General features: G+C 38.9%; 2 protein-coding genes across 3 annotated transcripts in view; one reads left to right on the top strand and one right to left on the bottom strand.

The window, feature by feature from the left end:
• The window catches only part of LOC127529133 (uncharacterized), a 35,769-nt gene extending 18,886 nt beyond the window's left edge, over nucleotides 1-16,883 (top strand). For both annotated transcript variants that reach the window (XM_051931735.1, XM_051931736.1), the window contains 2 exons: nucleotides 2,453-2,619; nucleotides 15,984-16,883. In XM_051931735.1, the coding sequence (XP_051787695.1) occupies nucleotides 2,453-2,619; nucleotides 15,984-16,636 (820 nt within the window). In that variant the 3' untranslated portion in view covers nucleotides 16,637-16,883. The remainder of the gene's footprint in view (nucleotides 1-2,452; nucleotides 2,620-15,983) is intronic.
• Nucleotides 16,884-18,889: 2,006 nt separating this feature from the next.
• Nucleotides 18,890-25,364, bottom strand: LOC114657981 (gamma-aminobutyric acid receptor-associated protein-like 1). The gene is made up of 5 exons (XM_028809983.2): nucleotides 25,028-25,364; nucleotides 24,110-24,230; nucleotides 23,536-23,614; nucleotides 20,185-20,303; nucleotides 18,890-19,738 (listed from the first exon to the last, which is right to left on the bottom strand). Exons 2-5 carry the CDS (start codon nucleotides 24,197-24,199, stop codon nucleotides 19,673-19,675), a joined length of 354 nt encoding a protein of 117 aa, XP_028665816.1. The 5' UTR covers nucleotides 24,200-24,230; nucleotides 25,028-25,364; the 3' UTR covers nucleotides 18,890-19,672.
• Between the last annotated feature and the right edge of the window lie 284 nt (nucleotides 25,365-25,648).

Raw genomic sequence — 25,648 nt, 5'->3', positions numbered from 1 at the left:
TTTTGTTTTTGAGTGTTTTAGTTGTCTTATTTTAGCCAAACACTTCTGTCTTTGATTTATCCGCTCATCATCAGTTTTTCTATTGATTCTCTTGGCTCATCCAGGTGGTTTTAACAAGCCTATTCTTGTTATTTAGTTGCGGTTTCCACTGTGTTATCTTCCCACACGCACAATTCTTGTTAAGAGTTTACCAGATGGTAAACTTATGAACACTGACAATAGCCAGTGCAAGAGAGGCCTTCAGATCCTTAAATATTAAGTCTGCAGTTTTTTGTGATCTTTTGGAATGATTTTTGTTGGTTTGACCACTCCTGGTTACTCCACAGGCGGCACGGTGGCGCAGTGGGTAGCGCTGCTGCCTCGCAGTTGGAAGACCTGGGGACCTGGGTTCGCTTCCCGGGTGCTCCCTGCGTGGAGTTTGCATGTTCTCCCCGTGTCTGCGTGGGTTTCCTCCGGGTGCTCCGGTTTCCTCCCACAGTCCAAAGACATGCAGGTTAGGTGGATTGGCGATTCTAAATTGGCCCTAGTGTGTGCTTGGGGTGTGGGTGTGTTTGTGTGTGTCCTGCGGTGGGTTGGCTCCCTGCCCGGGATTGGTTCCCTGCCTTGTGCCCTGTGTTGGCTGGGATTGGCTCCAGCAGACCCCCGTGACCCTGTGTTCGGATTCAGCGGGTTAGAAAATGGATGGATGGATGGATGGGTTACTCCACAAGTATCCATTTCTGTACTAGCGCTTTGAGTACTGAGAAAAGCGCTATATAAATGTAATGGATTAATGGATTACTATTTGCCTAATAGTAGATTGATGAAGCCTAAGATTTTTAAAACAGTTCTATAACCTTTTTCAGCCTGATTAGCATATATGTTGTCCTCAGAAATTTCCTTTGGGTAAAACCTGTCATGTGTTTACAAACTTGTATAGAGAAGACCAGACTTTGGTAGTGTAGACTCAGTGTTATGGTCAAGCCAAAGTTGCTTCTGGGCTGGACTTTCTTTTATCTTCTTTATTTTTTTTTTCATTATTGTTCATATTTTTCATTGCTTGCTATAATATTTTTTCTGTTAATTTATTATTTGTTTGCATGTGTATTATCTGCTATTGTTGTGCTGTTCGCTGTTATTTAGTGTATATGTGTGTCTTGAAATTCTCTTGTGTTCCTTGTATTTTGAGAGTGGGTCTTTAAGAATCAGGGCCACCTATCGATCCCCATTAAGGGACCACCCCAACCCTATAAAGGCAAGCTGGCAAGTGATGTCCAATGTCATTTATTTGGATGCACTCTGTTGTTTGGTGATTCGTGTAAGAAGTTTACAACTTTTTGCTCTGGATTTTGGATTCTCCTTCAGATTGCTTCTTTGAATATTGTTTGCTTTGAAACTCCTTCTCTTTTTCTGTGTTAATAAACCTCCTCTTTTATAAAGATTATTATAAAGATTATTTGTGGACTTGTCTCTGCTCCATCTTCAGTCTTAATGGTTTTCTTCCTGGTGAGACATACTCTACTTCAAGTCTTTGAGACTTTGAATTTAAAACGTTAATCTCTTTTCTGATGCCTATTAATTTCTCAAGCCTCATGTTTTCCTTGGGTCAGACTTGCCTTGCCTTTATTTAGTTTGCAGGCTATTTTAAAGGCCTCAACCCTTTTTTATTTTGTGCTGCCAGAGAAATCACAACAATCTTTTTAAATAGGGCAGAACCAACCAAGCCTCATCTGATTATCATTCAATTGATTGATACTCCTTATAATGAACACCTTAACTGAACTAATAATGATACAAAGATTTTTTAATGTTGCATGAAAAAGTATAACATTTACTGTGTTAAATAGTTTATTGTGTTCTTGTTATATATTTTTTGGCTCATATGAAGATCTGATCACATATTAGGAGATATTTTTTGCAGATATTCAAAAGACAAACGTTTTCACAAAATATTGACAATATTTGAATTACTGTATGTGTTCTTTTGTGAGCAAATGTACAGCATTTTGAAGCACTCTGAGTATTGTTTCCCTTGGAGTATAATGTACATGACACATGCTTTGGAATAATTTCTGCAATAAAAAGCACTGCAATATAACCATCAGTGTTAATATGTATGCTTTTAACTCCTACATCCAGTCATTTTCAAACATGGATAATGTTCCAATCCATTCCAGGATATATCCTCACATTCAAACTTCACTCATACAGAGTCAGTCAATCTAATCTATATGTGTTTGACAAGTGGGAAGAAATCGGAGAACCCAAAGAAAAACCAATATGGGCACAGATAGAACATGCAAACTCCACCTAGAGACTGATTTAGCCAGGATTTAAACCAAGATCTCTAAATTTGTAAGGAAGTGCCACTTGCTACTGCATCACTTTATTGCCTTCCTGCAGTACATTAAAATGAGATTGGTCAAATGTGTATTATTGTTATTAGAATTCTGTTTTTTCTTTTTTCTTTCAGGTTAGTTGTAGCTGTTGTACTGATTCTCCTAATCTTCATTATTGTGTTTTGTTGTGTCCGCCGCTGTCTACGGGCAGAGAACCAGGCTCAGGCACAGGGGAGTTCATCTTGTGAGGTTACTGTCATTGCTTTTGAACAAGATACCACTATCCAATCAACAATCACATGTAAGTCTTCATATCTCTGCTTTTTGTATTCTTTTGTTTGTTTAGGATCTCCTTACCAAAGGAAACGTAATTGTCTGAGACACTTGTTCTGACAGACTGCTTGGTTTTGTAATGGACTTGATTGAAAATCTTCTTAGAAAGCATAAAACTATACTAAATAAAGCATAACTGTAGTGAACAAGTTCAAAAGGAAGCATCAAACTATGGTTTAAAAAAGAAAGAAAGAAAGAAAATGCCTCAAAGAAGGGAGTTACTAGAAATCTAAGTGAAAAACTTTCAGGAGCCAAAACAAAAAAATCAAATGAACCTACTGGCGAACTTCCAGACCTGGATCAGGGCATCACTGAGCTCCTGGATAGTCCATGGTTCTCAGTTGGATTCAGGTCTAGGGAAGGTGTGGGTCAGTCAATGGCATCAATTTCTTCATCATCCAGGAAGTGCCTACACACAGACCACATGAGGCCAGGCATTGTCCTGCACCAGGAGGAACCCAGGGCCACTGCATCAGTTTAAGGTCAGAAAATGGCTCTGAGGATAACAGCAGACAGGCTACCATTGTCTAGTACGTGGAGGTCTCTGTGACCCTCCAAGAATATGCCTCCCTAGACCATCACTGACTCACTGCCAAAACAGTCATGCTGGATGAAGTTGCAGGCTGCATAACATTCACCATGGCATCTCCAGACTCTTTCACATCTGTCACATTTGCTCAGTGTGATGTGAACCTGCTCTCGTCTGTGAAGAGAATTGGGTGCCAATAGCAATTGTGGTATTCTCTGGCAAATACTAATTGAGGTGCATAGTTATGGTATGTGAACACAGGTCCCTTGATGATGTCAGGCCCTCATGTCACCCTCAAGGAGTCTGTTTCTGACAGTTTGTTCAGACACATGCACACCAGCAGCCAGCTGGAGGTCATTTTCTATGGCTCTGGTAGTGCTCCTCCTATTCCTCCTCGCACAAAGAAGCAGCTACCAGTCCTGCTGCAGGGTTGATGCCCTTCTACAGCCCTGCCTAGCTCTCCTCCTGTAATGGCCCATCTCCTGGTATCTCCTCCATGCACTTGAGACAGCAAACCTTCTTGCGACGGCATGTATGGATTTGCCATCCTGGAGTAGCTGGACTACCTGTTTAACCTGAACCATTTGCAGAAATATTGCTTCTCCAGTGCACCTGTTGTCACTTTCATTTGTACCAAAGCAGATGAAGTTGATTCACAATTGCTTACGCTTCCCAACTGGAAGACTGCTATCCCTGAAGTTTAATTGACTTGGTGTTAGACTGTGTTGATTAAGTGTTCCCTTAATTTAATTTTATGTCTTCTTATATAATATGCTACCGTGGCTGTCCGTTTGTCTGTACAGGATTTTAAATCACCTGTAGCTCGCAAACCGTTTGACGTGAAATTTGGTACACATATATTACGTGATGTCTACTATCCACTTTTGGGGTGATGATTGACTTCCAAGGTTATTCCTCTTTTTATTTTTATTTTATTTTATTGTAGAATCAACTCTCAGCAGCAGCCAGCAGGGCGGCCGTGCGGCACATGCGTACGGGCACCGTTCTCATTCCCTACCACCTTCGCCGTCGCTTCCCCTACCTCTTCATATCTTAAATCATTCTTGAGGCAGATTGAAGACTTTAAGTGCAAGCTTAAGTGAAAAATTAAAGAAAATGTACTAAGTAATTGCAACACAAACACTGGCTTAATCAGTTTTAACGCGAAAAGATGCCGACGAAAGAAGAGAAGAAGCGAACCGCTAGGGTGGAGAAAAGAAGAGCTGCTCAGGAAGCAGCAAGCGCATCAACCTCTGAGCAAATGAATGCTAAACGTACAGAGAAAGAGGATGAAAACTAGGAATGCTCAAGTCAAGTGTATTCACTGCACGTTATTATGCAGTGCGCCGTAACTGGTATATACATATATCAATAAACCAACATAGTCCAAGAATGTGAGGTTGAATAAAGAAGATTTTAATAAGTGAATTAAATTACTGTTCCTTGAACAGCATTTGTAGTTGGCACTCTTTCTGCCCAAACTTGTTAAAAGCTTTGTAAATTAGATAATTCTTACTCTCAAGGATCTGAGCTCAGTGAACACTCATCATACACACTCCAGAGAAATCTGCATCCCACATACTTGTCCTCCGCTAAGGTTTCACCCTTCTCATTGTGCAAATTAAGTTTCCAAGCTGCAAGCTCATAAAAGTAACATTACAGCAATAGGAATGACTTGATGATTACCAGGAAAACGATCAGTGTTCTTCAGCAAGTCCACAGTCTCACGTTTACACATCAATAAATATTCATAGGATCTGTCCTTTATTCAAGCTCTCAATCTGTTGTGCCTTTAGTTGTGAATGAGTCCTTGACAAACCTAAACATCTCCGCTTGTGGCAACTGCTCCCCTTCACTTACAGAGAGCAAGCAGCTCGTTTGGAAGAGAGATCTATGACCTTAGATGTGGAGATGGCAATAACAATGCTTTATCTTCTCACACTAAGACATGTGCTTCTCTGTCTTTACTATTAGATCTTTACAACAAGGAACTTCTTCTGCAAATAGTAGAGATGTAGGTGTCTAAACTGATCTGACTTGACTGTGCCTTGTTATCCCAACTGTGAAAATGATTTGTCACACCATGTAGAAATGACTACACTTTTTATGCACAGCCCCCTCCCATTTCAGGGCACCATAATGTTTGGGACCATTGGTATCACAGGTGTTTATGATTACTCAGGTGTGCTTCATTGTTTCATTAGTGCAGGCATAAGACACCTAAGCTTGCTTCTACCATTTGAAGTCTGTAGTTGCCGTTGTTCGACATGAGGGTAAGTACTGTGCCAATGAAAGTCAGAGAAGCCATTATGAGGCTGAAAAACAAGAATACAACTATTTGAGGCGTTGGTAAACTCTTAGGATTACCTAATCAACTGTCTACAATATCATTAAGAAGAAAGAACGCACTGATGAGCTCCATAATTGTAAAGGGACTCGTGGGTTAAGAATGACAGACGCACCTGACAACAGAAGAACCCTCACTGTGATAAACAAAAAGCCTCAAATTCCTGTCCGGAAGATCAGAAATAGTCTTCAGGAGGCAGATGTGTATCTGTCAGAGACAACTATCCACAAAAGATTTCTTGAATAGAAATAAGATGCAAACCACTAATTGGCCTCAAAAACAGTATGGTCAGATTACAGTTTGTGAAAAACTACTTAAAAGTAGCATGCAGAATTCTGGAAAAAGGATTTATGGACAGAGAAAACAAAAATGAACTTTTATCAGAGTGATGGGAAGAGCAAAGTGTGGAGACGAAAAGGAACTGCCCAAGATCCTAAGCATATCACCTCATCTGTTAAACATTGATGTGGAGATGTAATGACTTGGACATGTATGGCTGCTACAGGTACTGGCACACTTATCTTCATTGATGGTGTAACTGCTGACAGCAGTTACACAATGAATTCTGAGGTGTATAGAAACATCTTATCTGCTCAAATTACAGTAAATGCCTCCAATCTCAATGAATGGCACTTATCCTACAACAACATAATGATCCCAAACATACTGTTACATCAACACAGGAGCTTTTCAAAGCTGAAAATGGAGAGTTTTAGAAAGGCCAAGTGAGTCATTCAATTTAAATCTATATGTTGAAGAGAAAATGTATGGGGCAAGCCCCTGAAACAAGCAGGAGCCAAAGATGGCTGCATTAGAGGCTTGACACAACAACACCAGAGAAGATACAGTAGTCAGCACCTGGTGATGTCCATGAATCGCAAACTTCAAGCAGTCATTGCATGCAAAGGATATGTAACAAAGTACTACATATGTCTGCTTTAATATATACCTATCATTGCTATATCCCAAACTTTATGGTGCCCTGAAATGGGGAACCATGTACAAAAAGTGTTGTCATTTTCATGGTGTGGCAGAAATGCATGCAAATACCCTTAAATCAGAGTCTGCAGTGTGCACTTTAGTCATATTTGAATTGTTTGATTTGTAATTTTAAACTATGGAGCAGAGGGATAAATCAAGGAAAAATGTGTCTTTGTCCCAAACATTATGGAGGGCATTGTATATTATAGCATTGTTTTTCAGATCTTTGCTACTTTATTTTTCATGAAAAACAACATGAAGTCACCATTACTGTCTGGTACATTTTCTACAGATAAACTGTCCAGGCCTCAGTGAAAATACAAAGACATTACCAGTCAGAAACTCTAATCTGAGATCTGTGCCCTTTAATATAGTCTTTGTTTAAAACAAATACAACATAGAGATAAATAAATGTACTCAACACTGGAATCTTAAATCAGTATTTGGTCAGGCTCCAAACCACAACAGGATATTACTTCCTTTTCCTGATTGTTAAACGAAAAACATGAAATGGTGTCCCTGGAGATCAGATACATTACAATCACAGATGAGTTCACTGGGCCCCCCTACATTCTTTGTGTTGTGACAGTCCATTGCAGAACCGGCTCATGCACACAGGTTCAGTTTAGAACTGCCTGTTAATCTTAAATGGATGTCTTTGGGATGTGGGAAGAACACTGGAGTACCTGGAGAAAAATCCACAGAGAGATAAGGGAAATGTGGAAACTAAATATGGAAATGGGCTATGGTTACACATCCAGGACTATATATTCATGAAGCATAAAGGCTCACCACTACACCATTGCGATACCCATATTATATTATATTATATTATATTATATTAATCTACTTTCAAACCCCAATCATTATAGAAGGTGTTGACCCCTAGCCCAGCAGCATCCAGCACAAAACAGGAATCAGCTTTGGTTCCAAGTCCACCAGAGGGCACACTCACACTCACATACATACACACACGTGCAATCACTTATGATGGACCAATTTTTCTACCATTTTACATGGTAATTTCTATAATTTGTATACAAAGAACTACGAGAATATAAGCAAACCAATGTCCTTTTAGAAAACAAAGAACTTCAAGTATTTTTAACTACTTGCTGATGTTGATTAGTGAAGGCCTGTACAGATTATGTATGAAATATTTTAATGATGCTGGGACACTCTGAGGCAAATGGAACAAAACTGTAAAATTTCAAATCTGTAACAGTTTGAAATAAAATAAAATGTAATTCAGGGAAACTTGAATTTTGAAATTATATTTGGGGGGCTCTGTTAATGCAGATATTATAATAAATTAGCTATTCTTTATATATTTAGAGATTCTGTACATCAGCACATGACATGGAGTGTAGAGGGTGCTGTAACACTCCCACCTTTGTGCTGATATGCCTCCTTTTGCCTATAATATAATAAACTACAGTGTATTATCATTCTTACTTCAAAGCAAAAATTTAAAAGCTAGTGCCAAGCACTGCCCACCAAAATCATTTCTTCATTACTGAGCATTAAAATTTTTCGTTTTCTAACCTGCTTAATCCAGACCAGGGTTGTGGGGGGTGCTGGAGCCTATCCCAGCTAGCATAGGGCACAAGACAGTAACAAACTCTGGACAGGGTGCCAGTTCATCGCAGGGCGAATAGACACACCCCCACACACTAGGGCCAATATAGTAATGCAGATTCACCTAATCTGCAAGTCTTTGGACAGTGAGAGGAAATTGGAGCACTCTGGAGGAAACCCATGCAGAGAGCATGCAAGCTCCACACAGGGAGGACGTGGGACGCGAACCCTGGTGTACTTACTGCGATGTAGCAGCACTGCCACTGTGTCACAGCAATAAAATAATAAAAAATAAATTCAAATATCTATGCCTTCTTTTTGGTGACTGCTGAATTTAATGTTAATGTACTAACCAGTCAAGAATTTAAAAAATACCTAATTCCTGATGATTTGTGTTGATATCAAAGGTTTATATATACTGTATAATAAAAATGTCTGAAGAGAAGTATCATTTTAGTTCAAAAAAGGTCTTAGACTTTTGTCAATTTGGAACTTTGACAAATTCAATGCATTTGGCTTTCTGGTAAGTGTTGCTATGGATTTAAATCCAAATCTGGATACTTCAGTGTTGAGTCTAAATATTCCCTTGGGTCTTTATGAGGTTTACTCTGTGTGGTTCAGTTTTCTTTCCACACCCCAAGGATGTGCAAATTACAGGAAATGGTGACTCCAAATTGGCCTCTTATGAGTGAGTAGATGTCAATCCATGTTATGATCTGCTGTCAAGCACACATCTGAGCATTGCTTGCATCTAAAACAATAACTATACGCTTCAAGACTCTGTGACCCTGTGTTAAAATAAGAAGGTTTGTAAAATGGATGAATGTAACTTCGAAAATGTAACCAAGCTAAGGTGCTAAGATCCTTATTGAGCTGTTTTGCACCTGGCTGCTAGATAGCTACTTTCATACAGTATCAGTTATTTATGTGAATAAGAGTCTTATGATATTTGTGCATACCTGTCTATGTCCTCTTGTTAATGTAAGTTGCTGGCACTTTAGAAAATTCACTACTCCCGATGCCTCACAGCTTTGGAGACTGGATATGATGTTTGTATCAGTAATCCATGTTATTTTGGACTTTTGTTTAGGTACACCTATATCATTCTCCAATGCAAAGATGTAGGTGTGTAAGGTGAATTGATAAGTTTAAATTGGCATAGTGTCTGTGTGTACATGGATGTGCCTTATGGTGATCTGGCACTCCTTCCTGCACTGTTTTAATACTGGGATTGGTTCCAGATCCTCGGCAGTGTGTAATACTGTACCTCGCAGTACGGAGAATATGAGTTCACATCCTGGGACCACCCTGCATGGAGTTTGCAAAATGATTTGAGTATTGAGAAAAGCAACATATAAATGTAATGAATTATTATTATTATTATTATTATTGTTGGAATAAGTGAGTTCAGAAAATTGACAGCTAGATGGTAAATTTATATTTTTTTCTATTATGCCTTCCTTATTTTCCTCAGTTAAGCTTAGTATCACCAACAGTAATAGCCTGCCATTGCCCTGTATTTTGATTAGAGTACATTCTAACAAAACAGGATGGATTGGTCTGACAACATACCTACAATCAATTCAAGTGGAAGCCATCTAAAGTTAGAAATGCTATTTGATTTCAGTAGTAACAAGACAGAGGACCGTCTTTTCAAAACTAGCCAATGGATTCAAATAAAGTTTTATATTTGCCACAGCACATTCTATTGTGTTTGGACAGTATATACTGTCTGTTTTTCACTTTTTTCTTTTTTTGTTTTTAGATTTGGTATATGTACAATGCACAATGATCATGAAGGGCTGGGGGTTAGGATGTTATGATGACTTACCGCAAAGCATAGAACATGAAATGAGTGATCACCATGCAAAGATTTGATCACAGGTACACTGTCTCTGTTTACCAGTCATCAAATGTCTGCAGTGCCCCAGGTGTCAATGGCAGAATGGCAGTATACAGCCATTTAACAGCTCATCAGCTAGCCAGCAGAAACTGGAAGCTCCAGTCACTGCATATTGTTACTCAAAATAAGGGTCATGGGAAGCCGGAAAATGATGTCTTTTTGTACAAATACAATCCTACACACAGTATCTGGTTTATTTATTGTGATTATTAAAACAGAGACTAAAAGGAGATAAAAATGTACAGTGGTGTGAAAAACTATTTGCCCCCTTCCTGATTTCTTATTCTTTTGCATGTTTGTCACACAAAATGTTTCTGATCATCAAACACATTTAACCATTACTCAAATATAACACAAGTAAACACAAAATGCAGTTTGTAAATGGTGGTTTTTATTATTTAGGGAGAAAAAAAAATCCAAACCTATGGCCCTGTGTGAAAAAGTAATTGCCCCCTGAACCTAATAACTGGTTGGGCCACCCTTAGCAGCAATAACTGCAATCAAGCGTTTGCGATAACTTGCAATGAGTCTTTTACAGCGCTCTGGAGGAATTTTGGCCCACTCATCTTTGCAAAATTGTTGTAATTCAGCTTTATTTGAGGGTTTTCTAGCATGAACCGCCTTTTTAAGGTCATGCCATAGCATCTCAATTGGATTCAGGTCAGGACTTTGACTAGGCCACTCCAAAGTCTTTATTTTGTTTTTCTTCAGCCATTCAGAGGTGGATTTGCTGGTGTGTTTTGGGTCATTGTCCTGTTGCAGCACCCAAGATCGCTGCAGCTTGAGTTGACGAACAGATGGCCGGACATTCTCCTTCAGGATTTTTTGGTAGACAGTAGAATTCATGGTTCCATCTATCACAGCAAGCCTTCCAGGTCCTGAAGCAGCAAAACAACCCCAGACCATCACACTACCACCACCATATTTTACTGTTGGTATGATGTTCTTTTTCTGAAATGCTGTGTTCCTTTTACGCCAGATGTAACGGGACATTTGCCTTCCAAAAAGTTCAACTTTTGTCTCATCAGTCCACAAGGTATTTTCCCAAAAGTCTTGGCAATCATTGAGATGTTTCTTAGCAAAATTGAGACGAGCCCTAATGTTCTTTTTGCTTAACAGTGGTTTGCGTCTTGGAAATCTGCCATGCAGGCCGTTTTTGCCCAGTCTCTTTCTTATGGTGGAGTCGTGAACACTGACCTTAATTGAGGCAAGTGAGGCCTGCAGTTCTTTAGACGTTGTCCTGGGGTCTTTTGTGACCTCTCGGATGAGTCGTCTCTGCGCTCTTGGGGTAATTTTGGTCGGCCGGCCACTCCTGGGAAGGTTCACCACTGTTCCATGTTTTTGCCATTTGTGAATAATGGCTCTCACTGTGGTTCGCTGGAGTCCCAAAGCTTTAGAAATGGCTTTATAACCTTTACCAGACTGATAGATTTCAATTACTTCTGTTCTCATTTGTTCCTGAATTTCTTTGGATCTTGGCATGATGTCTAGCTTTTGAGGTGCTTTTGGTCTACTTCTCTGTGTCAGGCAGCTCCTATTTAAGTGATTTCTTGATTGAAACTGGTGTGGCAGTAATCAGGCCTGGGGGTGGCTACAGAAATTGAACTCAGGTGTGATACACCAGAGTTAGGTTATTTTTTAACAAGGGGGCAATTACTTTTTCACACAGGGCCATGTGGGTTTGGATTTTTTTTTCTCCCTAAATAATAAAAACCATCATTTAAAAACTGCATTTTGTGTTTACTTGTGTTATATTTGACTAATGGTTAAATGTGTTTGATGATCAGAAACATTTTGTGTGACAAACATGCAAAAGAATAAGAAATCAGGAAGGGGGCAAATAGTTTTTCACACCACTGTATTCAGAGATTTGCCCTAATCATACCCAAGCAAAGAAATCTAGGCAGCTAAAATTGTAAAATGGAAAACCAGTTACCAGACCCCATTTTGTTTAGGCTCCTTTTGACCTGAAGTTCGAGAACACATCTGACTTTCTCAAAAGGTGTTTCACCTTTTTTGTGAAAATGTTGATACTGGAAACATTTGTGTACACAAGTGACAGCTCCTTATATAATCACATGTGTAGCATATGTTTCTTAAGCATACCCTGTCTAGCCTTGTGTTTCCCACATTAAAAATACATATGGCCCAAAAAGGAAGTTTTCACATCTCTCTATTATATAAAAAATCCTTTGAATCGATAAGACTTTTTGGAAATGAGACTTTTTGGAAGAGAGATTTTTTCAAGTCACGCCCTCCTCTCAAACATTTTCAAACACGGTTCTCTCTACTCTCATTGGCGTGTATGCTTTTGTCAAACACACTTCCTGCGCTCTCAGCTCTTATACATTTTAACGTTCCCAATTAAAGAACACATGTCCAAATCTTATTGAAGAATTTCATCTCGTAGGGTTATCAACATAAAAAATTAGTACATGCAGAATCCTAGCACCGAGAAACAAGGAAGTCAAATGAATTAACGCCAAAAATGTTGATCGGTTACACATCAAATTGGTAAATGCATCCAAAAATGTCGAACGGTTACACAGCAAATTGGTTAAATGTGTATCAATAGACTATGCTGAAACAGTTGGTGGTGATTATGCGGAAGATGAAAACAACAGCTTACAATATCCCGAAGAATATCTACAACCGTTAACAACGTCCAGTCTTACAACGCGCAAAGTACTGTAGAAAATGGGATATACCCAACAAAGGTAATGTAGTACATCTTCCACAGATAACATTAGACAACAAAGGAGATCTTGATATGCCATTTGTATTAAGACGTTAATAGTTTCCAGTTAGAATAGGTTTTGCAAAGACAATTAACAAATCTCAGAGCCAAACATTCGAAAAAGTCATTTTATTTAATAGAGAGAAAGAAACGAAATTCAATCACGGGCAGTTATACGTTGCGTTGATTGTACATCCACATATCCATACGCGAATGGCAGAACTGCAAAGAGGCTAGCGCATAGCACAGGCCCGGGGGTTGGCAAGCAAAGTGAGCAGGGGGCAAACTCCCTAGTTTTTTTATATAACATTGAATCACAGTGGATTGAGTTTGCCTTTTTTAACACTGATTAACAGAAAAAGACACTTTAGTGTCAAAGTGAAATCAGATCTCTGCAAAGTGATCTAAATACTGTATATTAAAAAATATAAAATACAAAATAATTGATCCCATAAGCATTTACCCCCCTTCCAGTCAGCATTTAATAGAGGCATCTTTGCCACCAATTCCAGTCTTGAGTCTGTGTGGACAGATCTCTATCAGCTTTGCACATCTGGACACTGCAGTATGAGTGTAATGATGAATTGAGAGCTCACAAAGATGGTGAGTGCCTTTAGCCTGAGTCCCTGTCACAACAAAGCAGGGGTTGAAAATGATGTGTCTCAAACTAGGAAAACAGTCTTAAATGGCTCCACATTCTCAGAGTGATGCAAATTTGGTCGTATTCTTAAACAGTAGGAGTAAAAACATTTTAGCAACTTTCCTAATTTAGGAAGCTACTCCTAACATCACCATAATTTAGGAGAGCTCGTAGAAGATGGTGTTCAGGTGAGTATTTTGGAAATGCTGGACAATAATGACCTTGTAAAAATAGATCGACTTGGCAGTGATGGAATAACATTTGTAACAAATCTTGTACATTACATGATTGCTTTATCTATGCTGGGAAGCTATGTGTTGTCAGCTGAAATGAAAGTGTAATGTTACGTGTAAAATTAGGCTAACCAGATTTTCAGTGTTTCTAAATGGGACCTGACCCATTAATCCAGTGAGTGTGCTAAACACTACTTAAAATAGAAGAGTGCCTTATAAAATGAAAGTAATTAATAACATTTCTATACATCTTTTAACCTATAAAGTAGATTTTATGATACTAATTTATGTAATTTTCATAATTGAAATGGCATACAAGCCAGGAGCTTCAGAACATAGTAATGTTGCTTATACTAGTGTGATAAAATATTTAGCATCTCACATGCAAGACTTTAAAGACTACTACAAAATAGTTGTTGTTTATACATAAACAACATGATGAAGCCATCAAGAAGAATAATCAATTATATCTTTACAATTTTAGAGGAAAATGAGAACTCTATATCGTGCAATGGACTTATTGTCCACAGTTGATTGCAAAACTCCAACTATTGGCAGGATCAGGTCAGATGAGGTTGGGGAGCATGCACTGGTACAGTGCATTGCCACACACACCACACGATGAAACAGCTCAAGATCCAGGGTGGCAACACTCATCCTCCGTAAGTGACCATATATCTGCTGCAGCCAGGTGTTACGTGGGCGTCACCTTGGCCTGGTCCAGCCGTTCGGGTCCTCAACAATGAGGATCTTGCAAGCTGGATCACACTCAGGGAATCGCACCTCATGGCCGTATTGTCATAACTGACACCCCCTCACAATGCAGGTAATGTACCTCATAAGCAACTTGTCATTTGACACAAAGTCAAAACAGCGGTACCCAAGGATTCTCCAAAGAGACACAGTACCGTAGGAGTCCAGTCTTTGTCTCGGGTCACTGGATAGTGTCCATGTCTTCCAACCATATAGCAAAACGGGAAGCACAAGACCTTCATTCTTTTTCAGAGATATCGAGAGAGCCACACACCCCATTCTAGTGAACTCATGACCCACACCCCATTCTCTCCCAATCTGTCTACTGACTTGAATGTTGCTGCCGAGGTATGTAAACCACTCAATGTGGTCGACATTCCTTCCACAGACAGGCACACTGCTAATAGCTGTGCCCAAGAAGTCATTAAAGACCTGGATCTTTGTTTTTATCCAGGACACTCGCAAGCCCCGACACTCAGACTCCTCACTCAGTCTCTCAAGAGCCCCGATCAGAGCTTCCATTGACTCCGCAAAGATCACGGCATTGTCGGCAAAGTCAAGATCAGTGAATTTTTCTTCACCAACAGATGCCCAACAGCAGTTGGACCCTACAACCCTGCACAACACCCAGTCCATACAAGCACTGAACAGAGTGAGAGCAAGAACACACCCCTGACTGCAGAATCAACTGGGAAAAACACTCTGCACAGCACTCACAGTACCAGTGTACAGGCCGGCCATGATATCCAGCAACTTTGAGGGCAATTAGTTGGATGAAATAAATATACATACATACATACATATGGCCATATTGTGCACTTAAATAAGTCAGGTTTGTTAATGCATGCTGTTAAAAGTTAATTGTAATAGAGAATTTGACTGAGCCCATGAAGCCAACACCCAAACACACAGCCATATAACTTATGAAATGAAAGCACAGAAAGCAGTAAGTTAGTAAAGTAGTGACCTGCTTTGGAAATTAGTGTGCATGTCTGGGTGGGTTTCCTTTAGGTGCTCCAGTTTCCTTCCACTGTCCAAAGACATGCAGGTTTGGTGAATTGGTGATGCTAAATTGGCCTTGTGTGTGTTTGTTGTGGGAGTGTATTTGTGTGTTAGCCCTGCAATGGACTGGTGCCCAGGGTTTGTACCTGCCATTGCCCCCAATGCTAGCTAGGATAGGCTCCATCACCCCTGTGACCCTGGTCTGGATTAATGCAGGTTAGAAAATGACATTTCAACTGAAACCCACTAGAAGGCATATTGGTGCTGACTGGCTTACATGGCTTCTGTTTAAAGTAACAGGAGATGGCCTGCTTCAAGGGCAGCCCTAGTCATGCCTAGTAAGTCCACCTGTTCACCCTTCTTGCTTTAAAATTTAGGGTTTAATAACATTTAAAATATTAAATGCCCTAAGCTAGTGGTGCAAAGGAGTCATTTTAAGTCAAAGGTTATTTGCAGTTTCTATGATTGTCCTGGGATCTAGGTATAGTGACCACCAAGGACACTTGAATATAATGTTCTCTGAAGTCTTTATTGTCCATAATTAAACAGCATTAGTCTTCTAACCTCTGAAAGGGCTGTAATTGCTGTGTCTAGGCTGTCGTATATAATCTGCTTTTTGTATTTTTCAGCTCTACAATCTGTATTTGGCCAGGCTGCAGCACGAAGAATTTTTGCAGTGGCCCATTCCCACAATCCTTTACAGTTAAGACCACCTTTCTCTCCTGTTTCACACCCACTTGGCGAGACTGTCACCACATGCACCCAGAGCCAGTCATCTGTCAAACAAATTTACCTACAGAGGAATACCAACCATAGAATTGAGGTGTCAGTGCCACCCTACATTGACAATACCTCCACGTATGTTAAGAGATCGCCCACGCTAAGTGAAACACCAACCACATCTTCTCTGCTGCCAGCAAGCAGTGTGGTAGAATCTGCATCTGTTCCTAGTGGTGTTCTCTCCTTTCCCAGACCTACTGCTGACCTTCCCTCTTATTTAGAAGCCATGCCACGCTTTTCTGTCTTTCCAGCTGCTACTGGGGAGCTATGTGACAGAGATCAGACTGAAAATGGAGTGAAGTCACAACCAATTTCTGTGCATGAAGACAGCCTCAAAAATTCTGCTCCTTTATCTGAAACCCCACCATGTTATGAAGATGCCCTAAAAATGGAAACCACCGTAGATGTCATGATAAGAAGGTTGCCTCTTTCTACACAAGTCTCAAACCTTCCTCCTGTGTTGGAGACGTCAGAGACAGAAGCACAAGCAGTGTTGCACTGAACCATGTTGCAACAATCTATTTTATTTTGTTATACTTGCATTCTGACTTGTTTGCTGTCCCAGAAGGTGAATTACTCCAGTGTTAAGTAGTAGGGATACTCCTTTCTTTCTTTTCTTCGGATGAAACACCACTATATTCTTGTTTTTGTACTGTCTTTAACCTTCACAGCTCACTTTTTGTAAGATTGGAGACTTTCAAGTTTTTGGGCACACAAAATGTTCGGGTCCTGTTCTAATGTGTTAGCATTCCCCCCAACATGAGTCAGGTCATGTGAAAAAGTAAGTGAAACAATGTACCCCCTGAATGTACTAGAAAGGCTCTATGCCACAAGGCAATATGGTTGGAAAAAGTTCTTGTTCCATAAATATTTCTTTTTTCAACATGTATGGGCATACTAAGATTTGATCTTCAGTATGTGAAGATAAAGGTGATACAATATAACAAACATAATGCCACATGGCCATTGTAGCCCATTGTATAACTGAAATAAACAAAAAACACACATGTGGAAAAAGTAAGCACACCTCCACACTTACCACTACCTCAAATACTGTAGCCAAAATTAGAATCAGGTGCAAAGGATTAGAACATTAGAGAGAATCTTGGAGAAACCGGTCTTATTTAAGCTTCACATATTTAGTTTGATTTGCTGTTTGTTGTTGGGAGTGTGTGTTATCACTGTGCCTTGACTGACAAATCTCTCTCTGGGGCCTCTAAAAATATGATTATAAATGGACAAGCCTGGGAAGGGATTTAAAAGTATCTCCAAACCACTGAAAATTAGCCATTCCACTGTCTGGATAATCATCTACATGTGGAAAAGGTTTTAAACAATTGCGAACTTGTCCAAGCTAGGCTGCCCCATCAAGTTCAGCCTAAAAGCAGAAGGTGAGCGGCTGAAGGGGGTCTGTAAGAACAACAGAATCTCATCATTGGATCCACAGGTAGATCTTGTCACTGTTGATGTCAAAGTGCAAGAGTCTATCATTAGAAAGAGGCTGCACAAATTACGTCTACATGGGAAGGGTGTGAGGAGGAAATTTTTGCTCTTCTGGAAGAATATCAGTGCAGAACTAAAGCTTCCTAAACAGCACCTAGGTAAAGACATCTGGAAAAAGTGCTTTAGACAGATTAGACAAAGAAAATGTTATTTGGCCATAGTAGCTGAAGACATGTTTGACGAAAACCAAAGACCTGATGCCAACTGATATTCATGATGGTGGTATAATTCGATGATTTGGTGATACTTTGCTGCAATCATTGCCTGGGCACTTCACTACCATAAAATCCACTCTGAATTCTTCATTGTACTGGAAGAAACATGAGGATAATGTGAGGCCTTCTGTCAGAAGATTAAAGAGCAACAGAAAGAGTACCTTGCAACATATCAACAACCCTAAACAACCAGTACATCCACCAAGAAATTGCTGAAAAGGAAGAAATTGAGGGCTCCATATTGGTTAAGTCAATGACTGGACCTGAATTCAATAAAGATGCATTTTAAAAAAAAAAAAAAAACGGGCTGTTCACAGAAGACACCCTTCAAACACCACACAGCTGAAAGAGTTCTGCATGGAAGAGTGGGAAAAACGTTCGACCAGTCAATGGCAGAGACCAATAGACAGTTATAGAAAATGCTTACATGAGTTTGTTTCTCCCAAAGAGGAAAACACCAACAATTAGACTCAAGGGTGTACTTCCACAGATTAAAAGGGCATGTCTGTTAATTTTTTGCTAAATAAACTATTGCAAAGCTGAAATTTTTATGTATTTTTGTTTCAATTACCTCACCTTTATCTAATGATACTGTTTAAATGAAGATCAAATATTTATATGTCCACATGTTAAAAAAAGTCATAGATGGGTGAACTTAATTTTTCACTTGAAAGATGACCAAGGTTTTGTTCATACAGTTATTTCAGCACTTGGTCGTGCTTTCTGAAGCCACACAGAAGATAAATATTCTCTTTTGTGTAACTATCTTGGTGTTTTGTGATACTGTATTTGTAACTTTCTGCAATTGCTTCAAAATTGGATTCACTGTGTGAAATCTGGACTAAATTGCTCATAGGGATGCAGGAAACCAGAGGCCATCAAGCAACCCTGGGTGGGATACTGCAAGGACTGCCTAAGTGAGCTTATCTACAACACAACTTTCTTTGCTGGGAAGGCCTTCGAAACTAAATAATGACTGACCAATTGTAACACTCCAAACAAAATTACACATAAAACAATCTTGAGAAGGCAAAGTCTAAAACTGAAGGCTGTTTATTGTATGTTACAGAAAAGATGCTATTGTTCACAGTAACACTGTCCTAAAGTGTTTGAAATTCACACTATGACACAATTTACAGAAACAAATATTCATACAGATTTGGTAACATCAGAAGATCACTTTGTGACACAAATACCCTGTACCTTAAGGCCAAACAGGCTGCATCTATCTCAAGTTGGACAGAACAAACAGTAATATTCCAGGGTGAAGAGACAAAATGGTTTGCTAAATCCTTTAGACTCATGAACACAAAGAACAAGTTTGTCTTTTGCCATTCTTTTATTCTGTAAATATCTTTGTTGTGGTGTTAGCAACATATGAAAATGGCAGAGCACAGATTATTCTAATTACAATAAAAATACATTTTGAATCATTTTAAATGAAACAATAAAATTGCAAATATAAATATAAATAATTAAATACTTTGCAAAAAAAAGAAATAGCTTGTTTTCAGCAAGTGGAGACTGCAGCTTGTGAGAATTCCAGTCTGGCAGAATCAAAGGTCACCAATTGCAGCATGAAAGCCCTAACTTTGTGTGACTCCGTGATGACTAGAACCTAATATCTCCAAATACAGTTCTTGCGACTCACTTCTAATTTGGTATGATCTTCATACTTCTTATATATAATAAGCTTTGGAATTCATCTCAATGCATTTCATTCAGGTACTCTTTTAAACGTTTTACTGAGTACCCTTTTTTTAAACACCTTGCTTCCCTCTCTTCACTCCCCTCTCCTACCATCTTTCCTCCCCCTTGTGTTACAGTCCATACACGCTCTCATCACTATAGGCCACATACAGAAAACAATCTTCCTCGTGGTTCTCCTGTTGAAGAATATGATAAAATTATTTGTAAAATCATCTGAAAAAAAAAATCCTAACACATATTCACACTCATTTATTTTTATTATTATTAGTGTAAGTCTTAGATCAAACATTGCCTATTAACTTTTTATATGGTTCATTTCTTAAATGCTTTACAGTTTGCTGCCTAAAGTAAGTGATTACGTTGTATGTGAATGTGACAAGAAACTACTGTAGTCTAATGATGAATTAGCGAAAGTGTATTATTCAATAAACAGTATCATTCATTGACAGCTTTGTCAGTCTTCATTGCTTCCAAAACACCTTAATTAAAGGAACACAAGTAAGAGATTGTGAGAAGGAAGGAACTTGAAATTCTCATCTCCAATCAAAATTCAAATTGCAAATTCAATCTCCATCAAATAAGAGACAGCCAAGTTAAGGTGCCTTTATTAGTTACAACATACCTGGTACAGCTGCCCCATGGTGGCACTGGTTGGGGGGATTGTATTGTTAATGAAGAAGAAGAGAGCATCTTCAGGGCGCAGCTGGATGCGCTTTCGGATTAGGAAATAAAACTGCCCCACTGTAGAGCAAGCAGTTAACAGAGAAGTATTAACAAATCTATTAAAGATTAAGAAAAAAGAAGCTTTAGGATACAAGAGCACTTGGACAGGCCTGAAATCATGTGTAACAGAGGGGATCAGGCTGGCCCAAAAATTAGAAATTCAAAATGCACTTAAAGACTGTTAAAATATACTACAAATCATTTAAAAGTGCAATGTTATAGTTTACACCAGCTTTTAATAGTGAACAACACTCCAAGGTACTTTCCAGTATAAGTATTGTATTATAGCAAAAACAATTAACATACATTTGTGTTATTGTGCACTGTGGGGTCAAATGACTTGCCCAGAGCAGGGTGGATAGGCGAGGAGTGTCATGTGTTTGGACTAGAAACTCTTCAAGTTCAATTGTCTAGCTACTAGACCACAATGTCTGCAGGGCTATGGACCACAGAGGTTATTCATCCTTATATTTTTAAACAATTTATATTTCATAGACAATGAGATGCCATGACTCAAAGCTGGACACAATTGCACATGGAATGGCTTATTAAGCACATCAAAAATATTGTTTTCCTTTTCAGAATGAGCCTTATAAGTGGAAACTAAAAAAAGAATTTTAACATTCCAACCTTCCAGAACTTATCCTGCAACTATTATTTGCAAAAAAGAGGTGCCGTCTCTGGCAAAAAAAAAACAGCCGGCCACAGGATTCTTTTACGTGTATATATACCGACACTTGTTGACACTAGGCCAGTTTTAGAGATGCCAACTCTAAAGGAAAGCACAGTATCTGGGGATAACTTGCAAACTCTGCAAAGAAAATGACTGAGTTGAGAGCCAAAGTCAAAACATTATGGTAAACATGCATCCATATTCTAACCCATCTAATGGCAATGCGGGGCAAAGACAGGAAATACAGGCACAGGCAGATATAGCCATGTGGGGAAATGCTTTCCATACTTAACAAGTCAAGCTGGGCTAACATTAGGTAGGAGCACCAAGGGTAAAAAGAAGTACTGGCAAATGGGAGAAATAATTCCTCCAAAGTGACACTGAAAAGGAGGCAACTTTGTAAAATAGAATACTTGCTGCTTAGTCTCTGTGCATTTTTGAGCACGGGCAAATGTTACAGAAAAAACCCTCCTGACCAAAAGAAGGACAAAAGAGAAAAGAATTGCTGGAGAAAAACATCTGATCATTTAGGGCATATGGTCCAGTCTGTGCTGTCTGTTATATAGAACAGGGCTTACCGACACACTTGGGACAACACAGGGGTGCAGGGACGCCTGAGGCCACTGGGTACAAACCAGGGCAAATGTGGGGTTAATTACAATATATTTAAAAATAGAATGGTTTAGTCAAATAAACCACACACAGGGAGGTGTTAGTGGATGAGAAAAAACAAAGGAAAATAATAAACAATAAATCCATTCTTTGGCCTACCTCTATGGCTCTCGACTGCTTAGCAGTGGGGTGCAGCTAATATGCTTTCCCATCTCAGCACTGTCACCAAAAGCACTCCATTTCTTACCTCTCATCTTATTATTTGTTGTATGGTCTCTCTTTCTCCCAATTCTCGTATTGTTAGATCCTTCTCACATTTCATCTCTACACTGCTTTACCTCTTTTAGGTAGGCGGCAATAAAGGCCATCCCAGAATGCTTTTGATTAACCCCACAGTTATTGAGGTTTGTGTGCAGTGGCATTAGCTGCAGTGCTAGCCAAACTGTAAGCCGTGCTTTACAAGCCAGAACAAAATTCCAAGCACTGGAAGAATCTGTAATTGATTACTCATCTCCATCTTCCCAACTGCGTGCACAGTCCAGGTTTGAGGGAGCCACAGCTCATACTAGCCAAGGCTGTATGTCTGGATCCAAAACTTGACACAACCCTGCACAAGGACTGGCTTTTTAAGCATATCAAAAGTACTACTTTACTTCATTAACTGAAACCTTCAAACATTATTTTTTGCTAGGCAAACTAAAGGAGTGAAAAGTCTAATTTAAAACACTACTATTGGTGCTCAGTTTTATACTTCAGGAATGAAACACTTCATAGGCATCCATCAACTTTGTCAACCCTCTTATTCTATTCCATGATTATGTGAAGAGCTATTAGATTTAGTTAAAATAATTTTCTAAACCCAAAATACTGTACATATGTACAAATACTGTATGACAGTCTAAATCAGGGGTCCTCAATTACAGTCCTGGAGGACTGCAGTGGCTTCAGGTTTTTATTCCAACTAGTTTCCTAATTAGAAAGCAGTCCATGCTGATAATGATACTTAGTATTGAACTATTTGGCTTGTTAATGCTTGCATTCATCCAAGAGCAATTTTAATTGCACTGTAGAGTTTCCTTCTGTCATAACATTATCCATGTGCTTTGTGGACCAGAATAGATTTAAACTTAATGGTCCTTCCAATTCCCCTTTCATTAATTTCTAAACATTTTTTATGATACTTCATGGTAAGCACTTTAGCTGGAGAGCTGCTGGTTTATTGGTTATCTGCATCTAATTATTAACTAATATCTGATTAAGAAAGCAGGCAACAATTAAAACTTAAATGCAGCTGCTAAAATCTAAAATAGGTAATTAATGGTTCTGAATGGTAACAGGCAAGAGAACTAAAATTAAGCCCAAAAAACTTATTGCTTTAGTAATAAATAAAAGGGTTCTAATTAAGAAATGTGTTAAAGTGAAAACCTGCAGCCATAGCAGACCTCCAGGAATGTAACTGAAGACCTGTGATCTACAAAGTAACTAAGATTTGTCTTTAATGAATAAAGGCACTAACAAGACATAGAATTAAACACCACCTTTCATTATCAGCAAGAACTGAGTTCTAATTAGGACACTGGCTGGAATGAAAACCCGTAGCCACTGTGGCCCTCCAGGACCATGACTGAGGACCCTTGGTCTAAATAGGTTAGTGCTGCCACATTATTGATGCAGAATTGGAGGTTAAAATTAAGCCAATTGGTACTTCCAGTGTGTAGTTTTCACATTTTCTTCTTGTCTGCTAGAAATGCACATTGCACTGCACCTAGTGCTCCTCATGGCCTGCAAATGCATATGCAGGTTACAAAATGGACAGAAGTATATAATTAAAACAAAACTAAAACAGTAAGACCTAATGAATTTACATTTATTTTAAGCAATTTTTACATGCTGACAATACTGTAACTATTGTTTTCATTAATTTGAATTGAAATAACCACTGAAAAAAGACAATTCTACACCTACCAGTGAGCTCAGAGGGGACTAAATACTTCCGTTTATCCAAATTTGGTACTCTGGCTTTTGGTGCCTTTTCAACAATTACCTACAGACAGTAGAAAGAAAAAGCATTTGCTCTGTTATGGCATCTTGAAATGTTTTCAGTACTCTGACAAAATAAGATTTTGAATTTAAATTGTGAAAATTATGAAATAACAAAATAATATTGGGGGTTGCAACGTGGTCCACCTTTTTACCCAACAGAATCATTATGTAAACCCTGACAGTTTACATGCACGCAATGACTTTCATTTCTTCCCTGTCACCGATTGCTGCACACTGCCACCATCTAATCTCCCCTCTCAATGACAGCAGCTTTCTGCACTCACCTTGAGCAGTATAAAGCCCTTCAAGGCTAACAGTTTTCTCCTCAGCAATCTAAAATTACTAGAACGTAAATTTCCAATTCAAAATATAACGTTCACTATTTATTTTTCATTGGGTAGCAGTGTATCATTCATTTCTCTAAACGATCAGACTGCAGTGTTCTCTCCCTTTCCCTAAATGTCCACAAGTCACGTTGAGCCTGCAGGCGACTTACAGGAACACGGTCCGGATATTTCTTTCGGATCTTCTCACCTTCCCTTTTTCGGTATTCAAAAGCGTGGTCTTCTTTATACAAAAATTTCATCCTAAGCTTCAAGGCAGCAAACTAATTGAACCTATATACCTGGAAAAATAAAACAATTAAACGTTTACTTTGTGAAACATCCGGTTATACCAAGCCACAGAGGCCGCGATACTAATGTCTCTTACTTTACACAAAGCAGGTAACTTGACTAGGCATTAAGTGCATTAAATGTATCAGCAGAAAAAGCAAACAAACAAAACACTTTACTCGGTAAGCATAACATTGTTTCAGGAACTTGCATAACTAATACATGATTTATCTATGAAATAAAAAAGTTACACGTCCATAATTATTATTAAACATCTTAAATCGATGTTGATAAATATGTTTGTGTTATACTGAAATGAATGACGTGGTAATCCAGTAAATACAGAGAACCCTGTGGCTGAGCTAAAGCGGTATATTTACAAAAACTACACACTTCGTGGGACGAACAGTTAGCTGTATATTTTTGTGTAACTAGGTTCATGCAAATATAAGCTCATTGTTAATGTACGTCTTTTTTTTAATGAAATCCTAATCTAGACACTTTTAATAACACTACTTGTTACTGATGGTATCGACTGACTTCGCATTACGTGTCTACCTTATTTCGTAAACGTCCTAATCATACTGCAACTCACGTATATTTTGATGGCATCATTTAAAACAACAGCAAGGATGGCGATATTAACAGTCATATAAATAGACAAACCTGATTACAGATTTTATCTCAACAGAAGTATATAACCTTTCGAAGCACCGCGATCTTTTGAGCATTTAGCTTCTTAACTACATTCTCTAATTCTGGGATCGTGCAATTAAATCCAGACATAAAAGGATATTTACTGTAAGGGTGTGTCCGTTGTTCACTCTGTCCCGTTTGTTAGGATAGCATTCGTCCAGGACATTAATAATAATATAAGAACGGAGTAGCTCTATGCAGTGTAGTGGCGCAGGACTGCGGCGATGCAGCAATCAAAACAGCAGCCTGATGACGTCACGCGAGGCATCCTTGCAGATGAGGGAATCCCGGGTTGATCCAACGCTGACGCATACATGAAAAGGGAGCGTTATCAGTGAACTGAGCATTGATTTTCTTTAACAGCTTTAAATTCGTTCTAATCGTGTTAAATTCTAGTCTCAGGCGAACGCATTTAATATCTGTTTAGGCCTATAGTCATTTCTTTCTGACATCTAAATGGTGAAGGGCCGCTTAATGCACCCCCTTTTCTTTCTAATTTTAATCGTATCGAGTCCCTTTCCGTAGTCATGGGAAACGTGCTAAGCAACACGCCGGGGTCAGGTGCTGTTTTTCTAAATCCTCAGAGCGGATAAATCCTTCCATCTAGATAGACATGACCACAAAGCATATAGCCAGCTGACACAGGGCTGAATACAAACTTAACACTATGCATGTAAAACAACTTGACGATTTGTTCATCCTTTCACCTTGCAATTCACTGCATA

Source organism: Erpetoichthys calabaricus, chromosome 9 (assembly GCF_900747795.2).
Source record: "Erpetoichthys calabaricus chromosome 9, fErpCal1.3, whole genome shotgun sequence".
Taxonomy (NCBI): Eukaryota; Metazoa; Chordata; class Cladistia; order Polypteriformes; family Polypteridae; genus Erpetoichthys; species Erpetoichthys calabaricus.
Note: the sequence above shows the minus strand (reverse complement) of the source record. Positions and strands in the feature narration are given on the sequence as shown.